A 16,044-nucleotide genomic window follows, 5' to 3' on the forward strand; every position below is an offset into this window, starting at 1 on the left:
TAATGGAGAAAAGTTATTAATTTTATATGACCTCATTTATACTTTGTTTCCGTACTACGCAAGATCGTATAACTACGTAATGAAGCAATGATCAACAAGCATGCTCAACTGTTTCTATATGTGGAAGAAATAACATACAAGTTAAACTATTCGATAAGTGACAACAATATATATGTGACTGACATAAATTCAAAATATATATGTGAAAACACTTACGGTGTTTAACTGTTTATACGTATGGGGATTTGATGGAGTTGTTATCCTTCTGAGTTCTGACGTCAAAAAATCATGCCAGCGGCTCCGATCCCTAAGTTCTTAGGTTCACTTGCTAGCTACCTAATTATGATTGTTTGGTTACTAGCAAATTAACCGGGACTGACACTTATACATATGACTAGCAAAAAAATTAAATATCAATCAGCCTGATCTTTGCGTACGTTAGAAAAATGTCAATTCAAAGAGAGAACAAGAGTCAGACCGTACTGTACGTTTTAAGTGCACCAGATAGATGTGCGTGAATGAGGAAACACTTAACAGTTTTTAGAGAATTTATAAATTCATCAAGATAAGAAGGGTTCATCTGCAGTACATTGCTGTATGTTATACAACAATGTTTTAAAGGCAAAAGAGAGGGGAACGTGAGATGCACGAGGGGAAGTGTGTGAAGTTTTGGAAAGAATTTGCTGTATGTATGGCATACAGCCGCGTACAACAGATTTTTCCTGGTAAGAAGGTTTTGTAGAATTGTTGAAGGAGCTAGAGGAAACTGGCCGGAGTACTAATAGAATAATTTGTAGTAAAGTCGTTGACAGAAACGCTCTAGCTTGATTGCTTACCACGCTTAATTAGTAGTATACTAATAAATACTATGTCAGCGAAAAAAAAACTGCTCCGTAGTCTAGGAGACGATAATTTTACACGGATGGCCATTTTGACGTTGAATTCTTCTTTCATTTTCAGAGTGGCTATCGATCCCATAACCGATCCAAGACTTCTTATAGGCATGGTTTCTTCAGAGTCTTGAATTAGCCTCGAATTAGGCTGGTAAGCCTCTCTCGACAATTGTTTAAGTTGATAATTAATCATACGTTGACCTTCAAATCTTAGCAAAAACCGTAGATCTTTCAAATTTTTCATCAACAGATCTCGGCACTCGGCAGCTCCAAAATAAACCTTCTACGCATGTTTTGCTTTGTACTAATCAGTGAGTGTGGATCATATCAGGTCCTACACGCACGACCAACTAAGTAATAGAGAAACTAACGTACTTAGGGATGGAGCCATGGGGGGAGCTGTATACGTACATATTGACAGACACCAGGAATATATATCATCAAAGGGAATGGAATTGGAGTATCAAGAATATTGATGATAGTATACCAGTGAATAAACAGTCGGTTTTCAAGAACATATAACTCACTATTAAATATTATTGACGAATTTCACGTCTTGATTTCCATGGGCACATACAGTAGAACCTCGTTAAATTAATATTCGGTTAATTAATAATCTCGCAAAAATAATATTTTTTACTGGTCCTGACTCAAAACTAACGTACTAAATTAATATTTCACTAAATTAGTAAGATAATAGAAATTTGAGAAATTCATTAAAAAATTGAGAATTCATATAGATGTACCCCATCGAATATATAAATTAATAATGACATAATTTATAGAATAATTTTTACATTTATGAGGATTTTATTGAAGAATTTAATTGATTTCATTATCATCAAATAAAATAATATGAAGTACAATACATCGGACGATATAATATTTTAAATAACGATATCCGTAATAAATCCAACAATGTAGTGCATGAACAAAAAGAAAAAAAATAAATTATAACTTGATAAATTAATAAGTTATTAATTAATCGATAAATTAATAACTTATTAATTAATCGATAAATTAATAAGTTATTAATTAATTGATTAATTAATTATTATTATTATTGATATATTAATATCTCGCTAAATAATAAATTTTCTAAGTACTTAACCTATTAATATATAGAAGTTTTAATGTATATAGTACGATCTTCATGCAAATATAAATATTTCTCCTAGTTTGGGGTCATAACTTTTCACGTACTCTTCATTCTTCAAAAAAAAAAATCACTCTTCAGATTCGAGCTCTTGCCCTAGCTAGCTAATTGTTTGGTATAAACCAAAAGCTACTTTTGATCGTGTGGTTTGTTATATCAACTATCTTAATCGAACTATAAAATGTTATCTAACACCATTGTGAGGCTCTTACCTGTGCGCCACATGCTGAGGTAGTTTTTTCCTATGCCTTTAAACCAAAATCACCTATTCCTTGTTTACGAGTATGATTGAGCTAGAAATGGCGACCTTTCAAACCCAGAATCATCATCATACATGTATCGAGAGTGTTAAACTGTTAACACTACACTACTACAAAGTTGCCCAATAGGTACTCTTAGCATCAGTGTCTTTTAAGGGCAAAGGATACTGATATCAGTGTGTTTCATGCATTAGCACCTGTGCGGCCACTAAATCATTATCAGTGCCCTCTATAAGAGGTGCTAAGGGTGTTTTACACACTAATAATTCTTCAGTGGCACCATTGCTGCATTTGAATCAGTGCCATAGCAAATATTATTAGTGTATTAGTGTTCTGGAATCACACTGATATCAGTGACAAAGTTATGAGGATAAAACAAAAAAAAAGGTGCCCCAATAGGCACCTCTAAATTCTTACACTGTTATACACTGCACAGTACATCTATTCATTATGGCTGAACCAACCAACAGTAAAAAAATATACAATAACCTCTAAATTTAAAAATCAAGAAAGAAAATGGGTCCTCTTCAGGCTGCAACTTTGTCTTTGAAACGAAGACTCTTTGGAAGCGAATTCAACCTGTGTGCAATACCTGAAGAAAAATAAAACAACTAATCAGTTCTAGCTGCTAGAAGTCTTGAAACAATCATGAAATGAGTACATATATGACCTTTACAATAACACATAACTTCAAAAAAGATATAAGGAAATTCTCTAATTTTATTGAAGCTTGTCTATATTTTATAGATAAATTCTAAAGAAAAAAATGCTTGCTTACCACGTACCAGTCGTTCACTCGCATTGCTAGTGCTTTGACTCAGTCCATGTCCACCTGCAAATGCACATGAATGTTGATAAAAAATTAGAAAAGAAGGGGTAGGAGGGAAGGAAAACTTATTTGTTAAATGTATTGACATTAAACACTGAAATAGTTGATCCATAATGAGAAAAATTACTGGTACAATACACTCATATTCCAATTGTAAGATGTAGACGAAACTATTCAACCATTTAATTAATTCATCCCAGATATCATAATTGTAAGATGAAATAAGTATCAATTTTACAACTGGAAAATGCAAAATACCTCAAAAAAATTCACGAGTATTTCCAATCAATATCACTAGAACAGCTGACACTGTACTCCAAACACTAGCCATTATAGTCAGCATGCCACAGAGGTGCTAAGATCAGCTCCTGCATGAAACAGATAGCAACAAGAATATCAAGTCATACTCTAGTGTAACAATTTTAAGGACAAGCAAGCTTCTGTACTCTACAGGGGACAGTTAAAAAAAGTTGTGGAAGAATGAATCATACTTAACGCATCTCTAATTGCACTTAAGACATGAAAAAGGAGAAGATGAGAGTAAGAATTGTAGTACCAGAGGATTAGGTCTGTGACAGTAACCAAGCATCATCCGCTTCTTATACTGCTCGTATATATCATCTTCAGGAGTCATCTCTCCAGGTTGTTGAGCACCAACCCCCAAATTATCCTTCTTAACATTACCTGCCATTATGGGACCAGATATACAACACGTTTATAATAGTTAAATGTAATAACAACAGCCAAACTTCTGGTTTCAATCACTAGCATATATGAACCTTGAAGAGATGCAGGTGGAGGCATTTTATCTTTAGAATTTTTAGGTTGTCTCCTTCGCTCTTCTTGTGCTGCCTTTTTCACATAGTATTCCATCATGGCAATTGGATCAGAACTTGTTGACGCACTAGACTCGCCTAAAAATGGAGGTATAAATCATAAGTTCAAGAAATGAAGGGAAAACAAAAGACAGAAGTAAAAGTTCTACTCAATTAAAAGCCTCTGAAACATCAAGATAAATGAACAGAGTAACCAACAGTACTTTCAAACCCTGAGACTAATTAGGTATAGCAAGCAATTACAAGTAAGCTTCGGTAGAAACACGGAAACACAAAGGCAAATATTCAAAATAATTGAAGTACATCAACAACTCACAAGAGCAATATCCCCCCATTACGTATTAAATGATTCTTAAGGCAAAAGTTCAAGGCATGAAGTGTCTCCAATGAAGAATGTGACTAGAGCAACATAAAATGTTACACCACACACCTGTCCTTCCCAGTGAAGTTTCCATATTGGATCGTTAGTGGCTTCATACATGTGGTTGTATGGATTTCACCAGACATTAGATTCTGAACCCCAGACTCCTATGCACTGTTTTGTATGACCAGTACGTAGAAGAACATGCCAGGGCTTTCATTTTAGTATCACTTACCATTAGATCTACCAGAAGAAAAAGGCAAAAGGCTTCGGCGCTTCACTAAATCTATCAGACATTGGACTAGCATTCTTACTCCCCAACCACAAAACTGGTCTCAAATTGAAATCACTATATACGTAGACTCAATCTACATATCAAACCCCAAAGAAAAACCCATCTCATTAATCTTAATGACTTGATCGATCCTAACTCCAATCTGCATGAACCCTAAGAAATAAAATCGACCAACATTCAAATCTAAACTCTTTCATCAATTGAACCCATCGGAATATCCGTGGGCTCATTCGAACTAACAAACCATAGGAAATGAAGTGAAACTGACCATGGCCAGGTCGCGATCTCTGGGGATGAGGATGGGCGGTTAGCGGCTGTGATTGTAGATCTAGACGAGATGCCTGCTTGTTTCTTCCAGATCTAGAGAGAGAGAGAGAGAGAGGTGGAGAGAGTGATCTGATTTTTTATTTTTTAAATCATATATTAGTATTCATCAAGTGACCAACGGTGGATCTTTTTACATTGTCAGATTAATAGTGAAAGAAGAGCCCACTCGCATCCACTTGCATGCTATTTCGACACCATCAATGGTGGCTTTGCAAATAAAAAATCCATGGGAGCTATTCACTTCACTTAAAACACACTGATAACAGTGTGATGAAAAATAAACCCACTGCTGGGAGAAATCAGTGTGATCTTGTTCTAAATTCACACTGATGATTATTAGTGGCTAAAACAAGAGGTTCTATTGGGGAGATTTGTAGTAGTGCTAGTTCTCATACGTTCAACATCACCACAACGATTTGATAATGGCTCATGCCTTGTTTGTTAATGGAGAAAATCACAAATAGATGGTTTCACGTATGTACCGCGGTTTACTCTATAAGGGCATTCTGAGTAATTGTCTATTTTGAAATATGATAGCGGACGTGTATGTATCAACCATCTTGGGCTTTCATTAATGAACATCTTTAAAAATATATATATTGTTCCGGGAGAATTACTATTCTACCCTTATGTGTGTCTTAGCCTAATAGGTTTCCTGTTAGGAGATAGATTAGCATCTCCGTAATAGATTAGGACTCCGAATCCTACGTGATTGTGGTTTTGTAATGCCTATATATAGGCCCCCATATCATTCAATAATACACAATTTTTCATCCTGAAACACGTTATCAGCACGTTGCCCTAAAACCCTGAACTTTTAGAGCCCTAGAATTTTTTTCTCTTCTCCACCGCCGGCCGCCGTCGTCTCCAGCATCTCCTCGTCGGCGCAGCCCCTGCTCGCCGTTGTTGCAGCCCCCCACTGCTACCCCCACAGCCCCGCATCCCTGCGCGCAGCCAGCCTTGCTACACCTGCAACTTCTGCCTTGCTGCCCTGCACGCAGCCCCCACATCGCAGCCCCTGCTCGCTACCCCTGCACGCACGCAGCCCCTGCAGGCCCTGCTCGCTGCCCCTACACGCACGCATGCAGCCCCGCACGAAACCCTGCACGCAAGCTCGCGACACCTGTAGCCCCGCTCGCGACCCCTGCAGCCCCGCTCGCGACCCCTGTAGCCCCGCTCGCGACACCTGCAGCCCCGCTCGCGACACTTGCAGCCCCGCTCGCGACCCCTGCAGCCCCTGTGACCCCCATGCTGCCCCTGCACGCAGCCCCGCAGGGTCTCTTCCGCATTCGCTCCGCAAAAATATCTTTTTGCCCCGCAAGGCCCCGCATCAGAGGATTCAAAGTTGCTCCTCCTGCATATCTACGCAAGAAACGCGAACTGCACAAGCAAACTATTCGCTCAAGAGAAGCTACTCCCGTCTTCTCTACCCTTTTGGGCCTATGGCCTGACGTGCCTGATAGTCTTTTGGGCCTTTAAACTATTTCCCTTTTTTCCTTTTTCTTTTCCTATTGCTTATTAAATCGTTTATTTGCACGCTTTCGTTTTCTAACAATGTTTCACGTGCTTGCATAGGAAAAGTGATCACTCGTCGTACTATGGTGATGACATTCATGCCGAGATGGACGATACTTTTATCATCTACATATGATTTCGATCGTATCCTCCCAAGATTTTTATGTCATCGGACGAAGATCGAAAATGAATTCATCAAGCAACTTCATGCATGATGATCAATTTGCTGAGCAATTTACTTATATGTGGTCTATTTGGCACACCAACAAGTATGTTTTTCTTAAAGTTGCTGCTTTTGAACACATATATATAAATTATCGGGCGCTATTAGCCTTTTTCATGTCTTCTTTTCCGGCCTTTCTTATAATGCCGATGAGACCAAAGAGGGATATGATTCCCCTCTTGGTCGACGTTTTTCGTGTGACGATCCTGGGGGAGTCATGTTATTATTTAAAAAAGAAGATATCGATTTTTCGTGTGGTCGCCTGAGTGCACCGCTGTTTTGGGTGCGATCATGAGAATCGCCGATATGCATCAATTATTTTGTGACCATATACATCACAACCCTTCTAATTCCGGTTACATACTTGAATAGTTTCGATTATTCGAAACCTATACAACCCTCGTTTCTTATGGATGCGTCGACATCGCGGCTGTTATTTGAATGTTTGAGTTTTCTTAAACTCATGTCTATAAACGATAATCCCAAGGTCTACATACTCATTTATTTGAGTTGATTCATTACTCTGATGCAGCACTATTTGCTGACAAAAGATCCCAAAAATAACGAATTCTATAGGACACACTTAAAGTGATTTAATGAACGTCTATGACGTTGTATTATCAGAGTTGACCTTGATGCATACACCACATCAAAGAAACGCATGCCATTTTTGGCACATGTATCTATTTCTTGAGGGAATTTTGGAGATGGAAACGTAACATTCTTCCATTCTCAAATAAGCACATTTTTGAGCCTCATGCTAAGGCTCCGCCCAATCCGATATGCAAGATTTTGTTGCTACAGACTTTTGATAAGTCAATCTATTTTGACTATGTCTTCTGCTTATTATTTTTCAAGTATGACGTTGGCACTGCCATGATTATTGCTCGACTTTAGCTTAAGTCGTCTATTGGAATTGGAAGCTTGTTTGTGTTGTATTAAATATTTGCATATTCTATAAAATTTCTCGTATTTCTTGTTTACAAGATGGACTCGTGAGAATTTTATTTGCCTTGGCTTAGCATGCATGGTCAACGTTTGCAACTCACGTGGTTTTTAAATTGACCGCTTTTGGGTTACATGGGACCCCAATAGCACTACATTGTGATTTTGGACCTTGAAATTTTGAAAAAGGACCTCGGAACGTCAAAATTGACATCGTTTTTCCCGGTTACTGTTCCGGCATTTCCGGAACGTTTTTCGGCGTATTCGCCGCCTTCCGGCCATTTTTCGGCGTTTCCGGCACCGCCATCCGGTTCCGGACGGCGTTCCCTGTCGGACCTGAAGTTACGGCCTCCATGCCGGCCAGGTCCGGCCACCGCCGGCCGAATTTCTGGCAATCGGTGCCGCCAGCTTCCAATGAGTTTTTCCGACGTTTTTTTTCGTCATTTCTCGTCATTTTTCCGGCATATCTCAGCAGTTCTTGCTGCCATGTTTTCCTAGTCCAAAATTCACCTGGTTTTGAGTTAATTTGACATGGTTTTCCGGTTAATTTTCTGGTTTTCTCCATGTCGTTTCATAGCTCAAATGATTTTATTATTATTGGTGACCACCCGCACCAATTGGATGGTTTTTACCACCTAAATTGTTTGGTATTCAACTGCTCCAATACCATGTTTTTCCAACTCTTGAGTTGAATAATGTAGTTATATTACCATGTGATACATTCGATGAGATTGCCATTTGTTTCAATCCCCTCTCTTACAATATCCTACGGCGTATTGTGTAGAGAAGTTCACCGCGCCGTTGACTCTCTTAATCTTCATTTTGAGAATGTCCCGCCGTGAAATCGAGTGTCTTGCTAATTGCGTAACCACCCACACTGTCCTACGGCGCATGTAGTTGTTTTACGGATCTCGTGCGGAGATTGTGTTCTATATCTTCGTGCCTTGCTAAGTTTTAAAGGCCATACATGCCAATGATGGATTTTCATATTGATATTTGTGTTAAGAATAGAGAGGAATAAATCTGTCAGATTTCATAGACAGTATCTTTTTCAAGCTTCGACAGTAGCTTTGTTAGCCTGCAGACATAGTTTTTCTTGCCTGCAGCAGTAGCTTTATGTAACTCAAGATTCTTTGAATCATGGGTTCGGTTTTACTGTCTTCTCGGTTTTGACATGATCGTTTTTTTTGGTCATTTTGAACAAGATATGATGATTCGAGTTCTTTGAAATTCACATGATCATCTATTTTTCATGTTCACAAAGCGATTGGAGGACCACCTCACCCATGCTCCACACGGTGAGGTCGAGCCTATCCGTGTAAAGCATCAACGATGAGCAACTTGACCGAAGTGTAAAGAATCAATACAGGCTGAACTAGACTTGTTATGTTGATCGTTGTTCGTAAGTGTAATGAGAAAGATGAAGTCATGCGATATATGTAGGACTTATGGTGCAATGATTGTCTCATTATCCTAGTATTGACTACGATGAGTCATATTCTCTCGTTATGGACATAATTGCTTTCCGCTACTTGATCAGTAGTAGTGTCCATGAAAACTGAGTTGCAGCATATGATAGTGGTCATAGAATATCTATAAAGGGATTTTGACGCAGATATGAGAGTGCCCGAGGGACTTTAAATGCCTCCAGACCACGGAGAGCTTATGTAATCAGATTGCGACATTCGAGATAACTTAGTACAATCGGTTGCAAGAACTCATACCCATATGTGTTCATATGAAGCTAATTCTTGATTCTCTATTCCGTTTATGTATAGATGATGAAGAGACTCAATGAGCTATACATTCATACATGTTAGTGTTGTTGGGACACTATTGCTTTCATTATGACGTGATTAAATATGCGCCTATGCATTGTCATTGGACTTGCATTGCTTCTTTGACATGGGTTTAGTTCTACACTTAGTGAACCAACACAAATCCTATCCACACCAACGCCGCCAGCAGCTCCAGCAACATCAATGTACGCCTTGGTGTAGCAGTCGACACTGGTAGCGTAGAGGATGCATACGGTTCCGTCTTGGACCAAAATCAGTCCTTCATTGGTCCATTCCCCCATTCTTTTCGCGAAAGACACATTAAATGTGACAAATCAGAATCTGTCCAGTTTCGTAAGTCAACTTCAATGAGACCTACAAGATAGCTTGCTTGATGAAATATGGTGAAATTGGTACCGTTGGAAAGGTCTATGTGTCTACTTTCTAAGGACATCAACATTTCATTCATAGCTATCATATTGAGTGAGTTATGGCCGTTTTAGCAAAGTAGGACAGTCTTGTCCGGAAATTTGCAAGTCAGTCAACTTCGACAGAGCATTGTGAACTGCTCCGATCGGATGAGGTTTTGAACCTTATGTCACTGGAAAGCCACGGGTGTCTACTTTTCAGAAAATTTTACGGTTTGCTGATACCTATTTTGACAAAGAATGTATGGCCGTTTAAGTTAGTGAAGGTCATTCTATCCGAGAATCTGATTTTTATTGCAAACTCTTGTTTTGAGTTGTTATGCAATCTTGTTTCCTAAGATCTAAGTTTGGCTAAGTATAGCATGTATGATCTATGGATGTGTGGCTAGATTAATGATTAATCATTAGCCCAAGACTACGTTTGAGAAGCATGTAATGAACGTTGTGTACGTTGTTCTTTGTACTCCATGATTATGGCACTAATCATGGGGAGTTGTTTCGTAGACTTCAGGGGGAGTCTAGCTCACATGATGCTATCAAATGTAGACTGTGCGTTGTGCTCTTTTTCCCTTCGATCAAGCTTTTGTTTTTACCCAAGAGGTTTTTATTTTGCTTGACAAGGTTTTTACCGAGGCAACGATGTGTGCACCATGCAAACTAGGCATGCGACACAATGGGGAGTGTTCCGGGAGAATTACTATTCTACCCTTATGTGTGTCTTAGCCTAATAGGACTCCGAATCCTACGGGATTGTGGTTTTGTAATGCCTATATATAGACCCCCATATCATTCAATAATACACAATTTTTCATCCTGAAACATATATATATATATACACGTTCAATATCACCACAACGATTTGATTGAATCATTGAAAGAAGACAATCATATATACATATTGAAATGTTTCATATCAAAAGAAAAAAAAAGTAATAAGTATGCATGTAATATGTGGAGCGAGATCTAATTACTCTTATATATGTTTTTGTCGTCTTTTTGTTTTTATAGTTTCTTTTAAATTATATATTTTCTTTAGAACAAAATGCTAGTCACTCCTTAAATTATCACAAACTCGACAATTTACTCATTCAAGTTTTAATTTCGAGTGATCACTCCTTATACTTTACAAATTCGAGCAATCTAGTCATTCTGTCATATTTCCATCTAATTTGAGTGTTAAGTTGTTTTTTTGGCAAACAGAAATTGGATTGACTTAACATCCAAATTTGATGGAATGATTAGATTGCTCGAATTTGAAAAATATAAGAAGTGATAAGTTGAAAGTGAAACTTGAATAAGTAAATTGTCGAGTTTATAAAACTGTGAGAAGTGACCAATATTTTATCATTTTCTTTATGTGACAAAAGATTCGAAAGAGAGAACGGTATAAAGAAGCTGAAAATGAAATTTGTTTCCTCGTGGGAAAATTAATTGTTTTTTGCAACAGAGATTCAGGGTTTTGAAATAGCATATGTGCTCAAACTTATGGTCGGTGAAGAAAGCGCGGGTTTCTCAGTATCATCAAAACAGTCAGAAAAGTCAATTAAGAGCCCGCCACTTAGGATCAATCCCAACAAAGATTTATTTACCGTAGATCGAACGGTTCCCTTCTGATATGGACACGTGTCGATACTTAGGCTGCTGCTGGGCCCCGGGAAGCTTCACAGTGGGGTTCCTTTTACTCGGTTATTTGCTTATCCTGCCAAGACTTGACTTCCAAGCTTCTTCTTCTACTATGTCTATATATAAGCAACAAACTCTATCTCTTCCGAACCTCCCCCACATTGATATCTCAATCGATCTCTTTCTCGGTGTTCCTACTTCCATTTAACTTGTGTACCTTCTGGTTTTTGTTTCTTTCTCTGAGAAAGAGAGCGAGAGAGTCGCAATTACGGATGAAGAAGTGTACAAGTGAGACGACGTCCAAACTTGACAGAAAGACGGCGGAGAGGAACCGGAGAATCCAAATGAAAGGTCTCTGCTTCAAGCTCGCTTCCATGGTTCCTCCCCAACACTGCAAATCCTCCAAATCCAAGGTACTTACGCTACTCCTTATTAAGAGCGAGACAATGAAAGAGTACACGGGGACCGGCCGGCACGTACCCCTAAGGTTATCCTTGAATGTACAGTTACTTTCCCTTCAGTAATAGTCGTTCTTTCTTCTATATATTCAGGAAATGATGACACAGCAAAGTCAGCTCGATCTTGCAGCCTCCTACATAAAGCAATTGACAGAAAGAATAGAGATTCTGAAGGAGCGGAAGGAGAAAGAACTGAGTTCACAATTAGGGACTAGTAACAAGCCGAGCATGAATGATGTTAATAATCGTGCTTGTAAAACTGCAGTGGCCGGATCAAGGTTGCCTCTTATTAAAATGAGCGAATTGGGTTCTAGCATAGAAGTTTTGCTGATCAGTGGGCTGAATAAGAACTTCATGTTTTATGAAGTTATCACTGTACTTCAGGAAGAAGGAGCTGAAGTTGTCAGCGCTAACTTTTCCACTGTGGGCAATAAGGTTTTCCATACGATCCATGCGCAGGTGATTACTTCTTTTTGCACTTCTGTAATCTTTTTAACAGATATCTGTTCATAGATTACATCGACTTACTTTTATTTTCATTCAATATATTTGCATGCAGGTTAAGATTTCTAGGGTTGGTGTAGAGACTACGAGGGTATGGCAAAGACTGCAGGACTTGATTTACTGAGATCTCTATCGAAAACTAATGAAAATGATTTTATTAGCGGCTGCAGTTACAATATATGAAGCAAATTGAAACTCCCAATGAGAAGCTGAGGAGTAAAAAGTAGCTAGGGTTTAAGCTGAATTAATCTATGTCCTCAACTTTTCATGTAATGCTAATAGGCGGAAAGTCTGTCTGTATAAAATCTTAATAACTGAATTCCACATATTGAATTGACGGGGTCGTGTCCAATCTCTTGAGAAACATCATACCCTCAATTATTACTTTTTAAACTAAAATTACAATTTTATTGAACTAAATCTACAATATTAAAAACAAAATTACGTTCTTTATATTTAAAAATAATTAAACAAATTTATCATATTGACAACTATTTGTTTATGATTTTGTAAAATGTTACAAGTGAAATAACTACAACTAATAGAACTAGAATTAGCAAAAATATCATCCGATTTACCATAATGACAACAAATTTGTTGTGATATCAGTAAATAAGGGTATCACATACATGGAGATACTTAAGAAAATTCTCTGAATTGATCTCTCTTAATCAGAATAGCATATATATGTTAAAATTGCATCTTGAATTAGAAACCCAAAGACTGAGAGCCAGCCAGGTTCCGATGTTCTAGCTAGCCTGGATCTCAAAATTGGAAACTGCATCCATGTCTTAATGTTTATATATACTTTTCATCACGTACGTACCAGTTTCACTAGTCTCGGATATCATTTTCACTTCCAAATTCAATTTCGATTTCAGTTACTTTAAATCTCGAAAGTACAAGGCGTATAGGTAAAACTGTTTAACCGAAACCTTGAACTCTTCGAGCCTTTCTCAAATATACACTACTAGGGTGAGTGATGGCCGGTAGTCTTGAAGGAGGAAGTGGAACTGTGTTCCGAGATGAGCATGGATTTTTTCGTGCAGGGGTTGGCAAAGTTTTCCTTCAAGTAACTTCTCATTTCCATGTAAAATTGTTGGAGTTTTTGGAAGGTTTGACTCTTGCTAAAACTTTGCAGTGTACAAAAGTTATTTTTGAGACAGATAGCTTGCTACTTCAGCGAGCAGTATTACAACATGATATTGATATGTCTAGTTTCGATACTATCATTGTTGTGGTGCAAGAAGTTCTTCAATGGAATTCAGTTTTTCAAGTTCTTCACATCCCTCAAAGAGACTAATAGAGTAGCTCATTTACTTGCAAATCATACTTTGAAACATAGGACAAGTCAAAGTTGGTTTTGTTAAGGAATTAGGATCTCTCCCAACATGACTCACATAGTATACTGATAGAAAAGTAAATAAACCATAAGACAAACAACAATAAAACATCGAGATTAACGAGGTTCGACATATACCTATGCCTACATCCTTCGAGAGACACCATGTTCTTCACTATGAGAATAATAAATGTACAAGCTACATTTGAGCTATATCCCGTGACCCAAAAACCTATAACATATGTACAACCACACTAATATAATTTCTCAATAACACACTCTCTTAAGAGGTATCCTCACCCTTAACATCTCTGCTCCCTTTCACAAGAGATATATACTCTTTTGTCGATGACTGCATCTACCTTACCATGATGACCACACCCTGATGACCACATCCACAAATTAAGTCATGACAGCCACACCTTGGGTTACTACATATGTCCTCCTATATATAGGCGCACCAATTACAATTCAATTGGTCATTGGAAAACCCAAACCTTTTTATACTAAAAAAGAACCAATTCTTGAAATAAATAAACTTTGACATTAACCATGTCTAATTAGTAAGAGTAACCAAGTACAACTGAGACTTACTTTCCTAATCAAATCCTCATCACTTCAGAACAGTTTTATCATCGTTCTCGGATTTATCAAGAATGTCATTATGAGTGTCTTTTAATAAAATATTTGTTTTTAAAAAGAAAAAACTACTAGGGTGAGAAGGGTATGAAGTTTGGACTGTCTAAGATCATTTGTACGGCAACGCGTACACATTGTGCGGAATATATAGTAATGTCAAAGCCTAAGTGGAAATCAAACTTATAAGTTATAACAGAATTACAGTCAAAGCACACGCTTACCTTAATTAGACCTCATGCTTAATTAATTAACCCCTACTCCGCAAAGGAGGAAGAAGATCGAAGAATAGGACAGGGGTCACACCAGGTGCGGGAACCTAGTTAGCTAGACTGTGACTTAAATAAGTTGTCAACCATATAATGTATTATATATGGCTAGCTTTTGCTCTTCCGCGTGATCTATCAATCATATTCAAACGATGGATATGTACGTACGTAGTTTCCGTGCTGCACACACTCGGATCGCAGGTTGACATGCATATACTCTATTGGTCTTGATCGATCGAGTTAAGATCGTAATCCTTTGTTGTGTTTTCCCAATGTTGCTCACGCTTATCAAGTATCGATCCTCTATATATTCAATTAATTAGTTGAGAGATAGCATTCTTAATTAAACAGCAAGTCAAGTTAGCGTAGTTTTCATGCATAAATAGTACAATATGGCACCCGGTAGAGGTGGCACTGCTAGCACATGTGAGACCTTATTGCATTCTTTAGGAACTATTACAACGTCGTCGAATTAGAGCTTTGATTCCATTCAAAACTTAACATAAAAACAGCCCAATTCATATTAGCCCAACGTACAACTAAGTAATATAAGTAGAGAAACTTACTAGAATGAATGCATCTACAAATTATTTTGTAAAAATATCAACATTATCAATACCAATTCTTCGTTCCCTTTGCTCTTCTTCATTTGTAACCTTCATCATCTTCATGAGTTTATCAAAAACTTAACATCACGTACATCACCCGATAAGTTATATATCTTCCCTAGTTAGAATCTCATCCACTATCGAAGTATCGATCATCACCAGATCAAGCTCTGATTAATTGGCGAGTTCCAAAGAATGGGACACCAATTGCAACCAAAACGGCAAAACCTCTCCCAGGAAAAAAGAAACGAACGTTACAGATGCAGCAAGCTAGGAGTTGGTGGGCTGTCGCATATAGCTGAAATGCTGAATACGTGGGTGGTCAGTGTAGATTTTCCAAATGTATTGAACAGAAGCACTTCAAATGGCCAGTGGAACAAACCTACTGTACAATTGTACAAACCACTTCACACTTTAATAAAGATAATTAACAAACTACTGTATTCGTATTTCCGCAAACAAATTCCATGAAGCTCGAGTTTAGTCACGACTAATGTCGCAAGGGTAGAATTGATAGACACACAACGGAACCAAACATAGAAGTTAGAACATGTATGAACCGTGTTTGTCACCCTCTGAATTTTAAATAATAAAATTTGAAAATGTAATAATTCAAATTAACTTCAAATACTACCATTATCTTGTTATATACAACTTCTCTAATCACTCATACTGCAAACCTGAATATCTGAGTCGTCAACGGGTCGAGCCGGGTATTTTCATAAATATGAAGATCCAAGCCCGCTCACTTAAAATGG

The 16,044-nt window shown here is 37.9% G+C and overlaps 2 protein-coding genes across 3 annotated transcripts; one reads left to right on the forward strand and one right to left on the reverse strand.

Moving 5' to 3' along the window:
• Positions 1-2,617: 2,617 nt before the first annotated feature.
• On the reverse strand, positions 2,618-5,036 carry LOC126794969 (SURP and G-patch domain-containing protein 1-like protein). Of its 2 annotated transcripts, none has more exons than XM_050521775.1 (6): positions 4,405-4,679; positions 3,918-4,052; positions 3,695-3,822; positions 3,397-3,506; positions 3,088-3,141; positions 2,618-2,901 (listed from the first exon to the last, which is right to left on the reverse strand). In XM_050521775.1, exons 1-4 carry the CDS (start codon positions 4,427-4,429, stop codon positions 3,462-3,464), a joined length of 333 nt encoding a protein of 110 aa, XP_050377732.1. In that variant the 5' UTR covers positions 4,430-4,679; the 3' UTR covers positions 2,618-2,901; positions 3,088-3,141; positions 3,397-3,461. The 2 variants fall into 2 exon arrangements, 1 of the variants encoding a protein (XP_050377732.1); XR_007672200.1 differs by lacking the exon at positions 4,405-4,679 and adding an exon at positions 4,899-5,036 and having other exon boundaries at positions 2,619-2,901.
• Positions 5,037-11,638: 6,602 nt separating this feature from the next.
• On the forward strand, positions 11,639-12,777 carry LOC126795173 (transcription factor bHLH162-like). The gene is made up of 3 exons (XM_050522010.1): positions 11,639-11,882; positions 12,021-12,386; positions 12,487-12,777. Exons 1-3 carry the CDS (start codon positions 11,742-11,744, stop codon positions 12,553-12,555), a joined length of 576 nt encoding a protein of 191 aa, XP_050377967.1. The 5' UTR covers positions 11,639-11,741; the 3' UTR covers positions 12,556-12,777.
• The last annotated feature ends 3,267 nt before the right edge of the window (positions 12,778-16,044 follow it).

Source organism: Argentina anserina, chromosome 5 (genome assembly GCF_933775445.1).
Source record: "Argentina anserina chromosome 5, drPotAnse1.1, whole genome shotgun sequence".
NCBI classification, from domain to species: domain Eukaryota; kingdom Viridiplantae; phylum Streptophyta; class Magnoliopsida; order Rosales; family Rosaceae; genus Argentina; species Argentina anserina.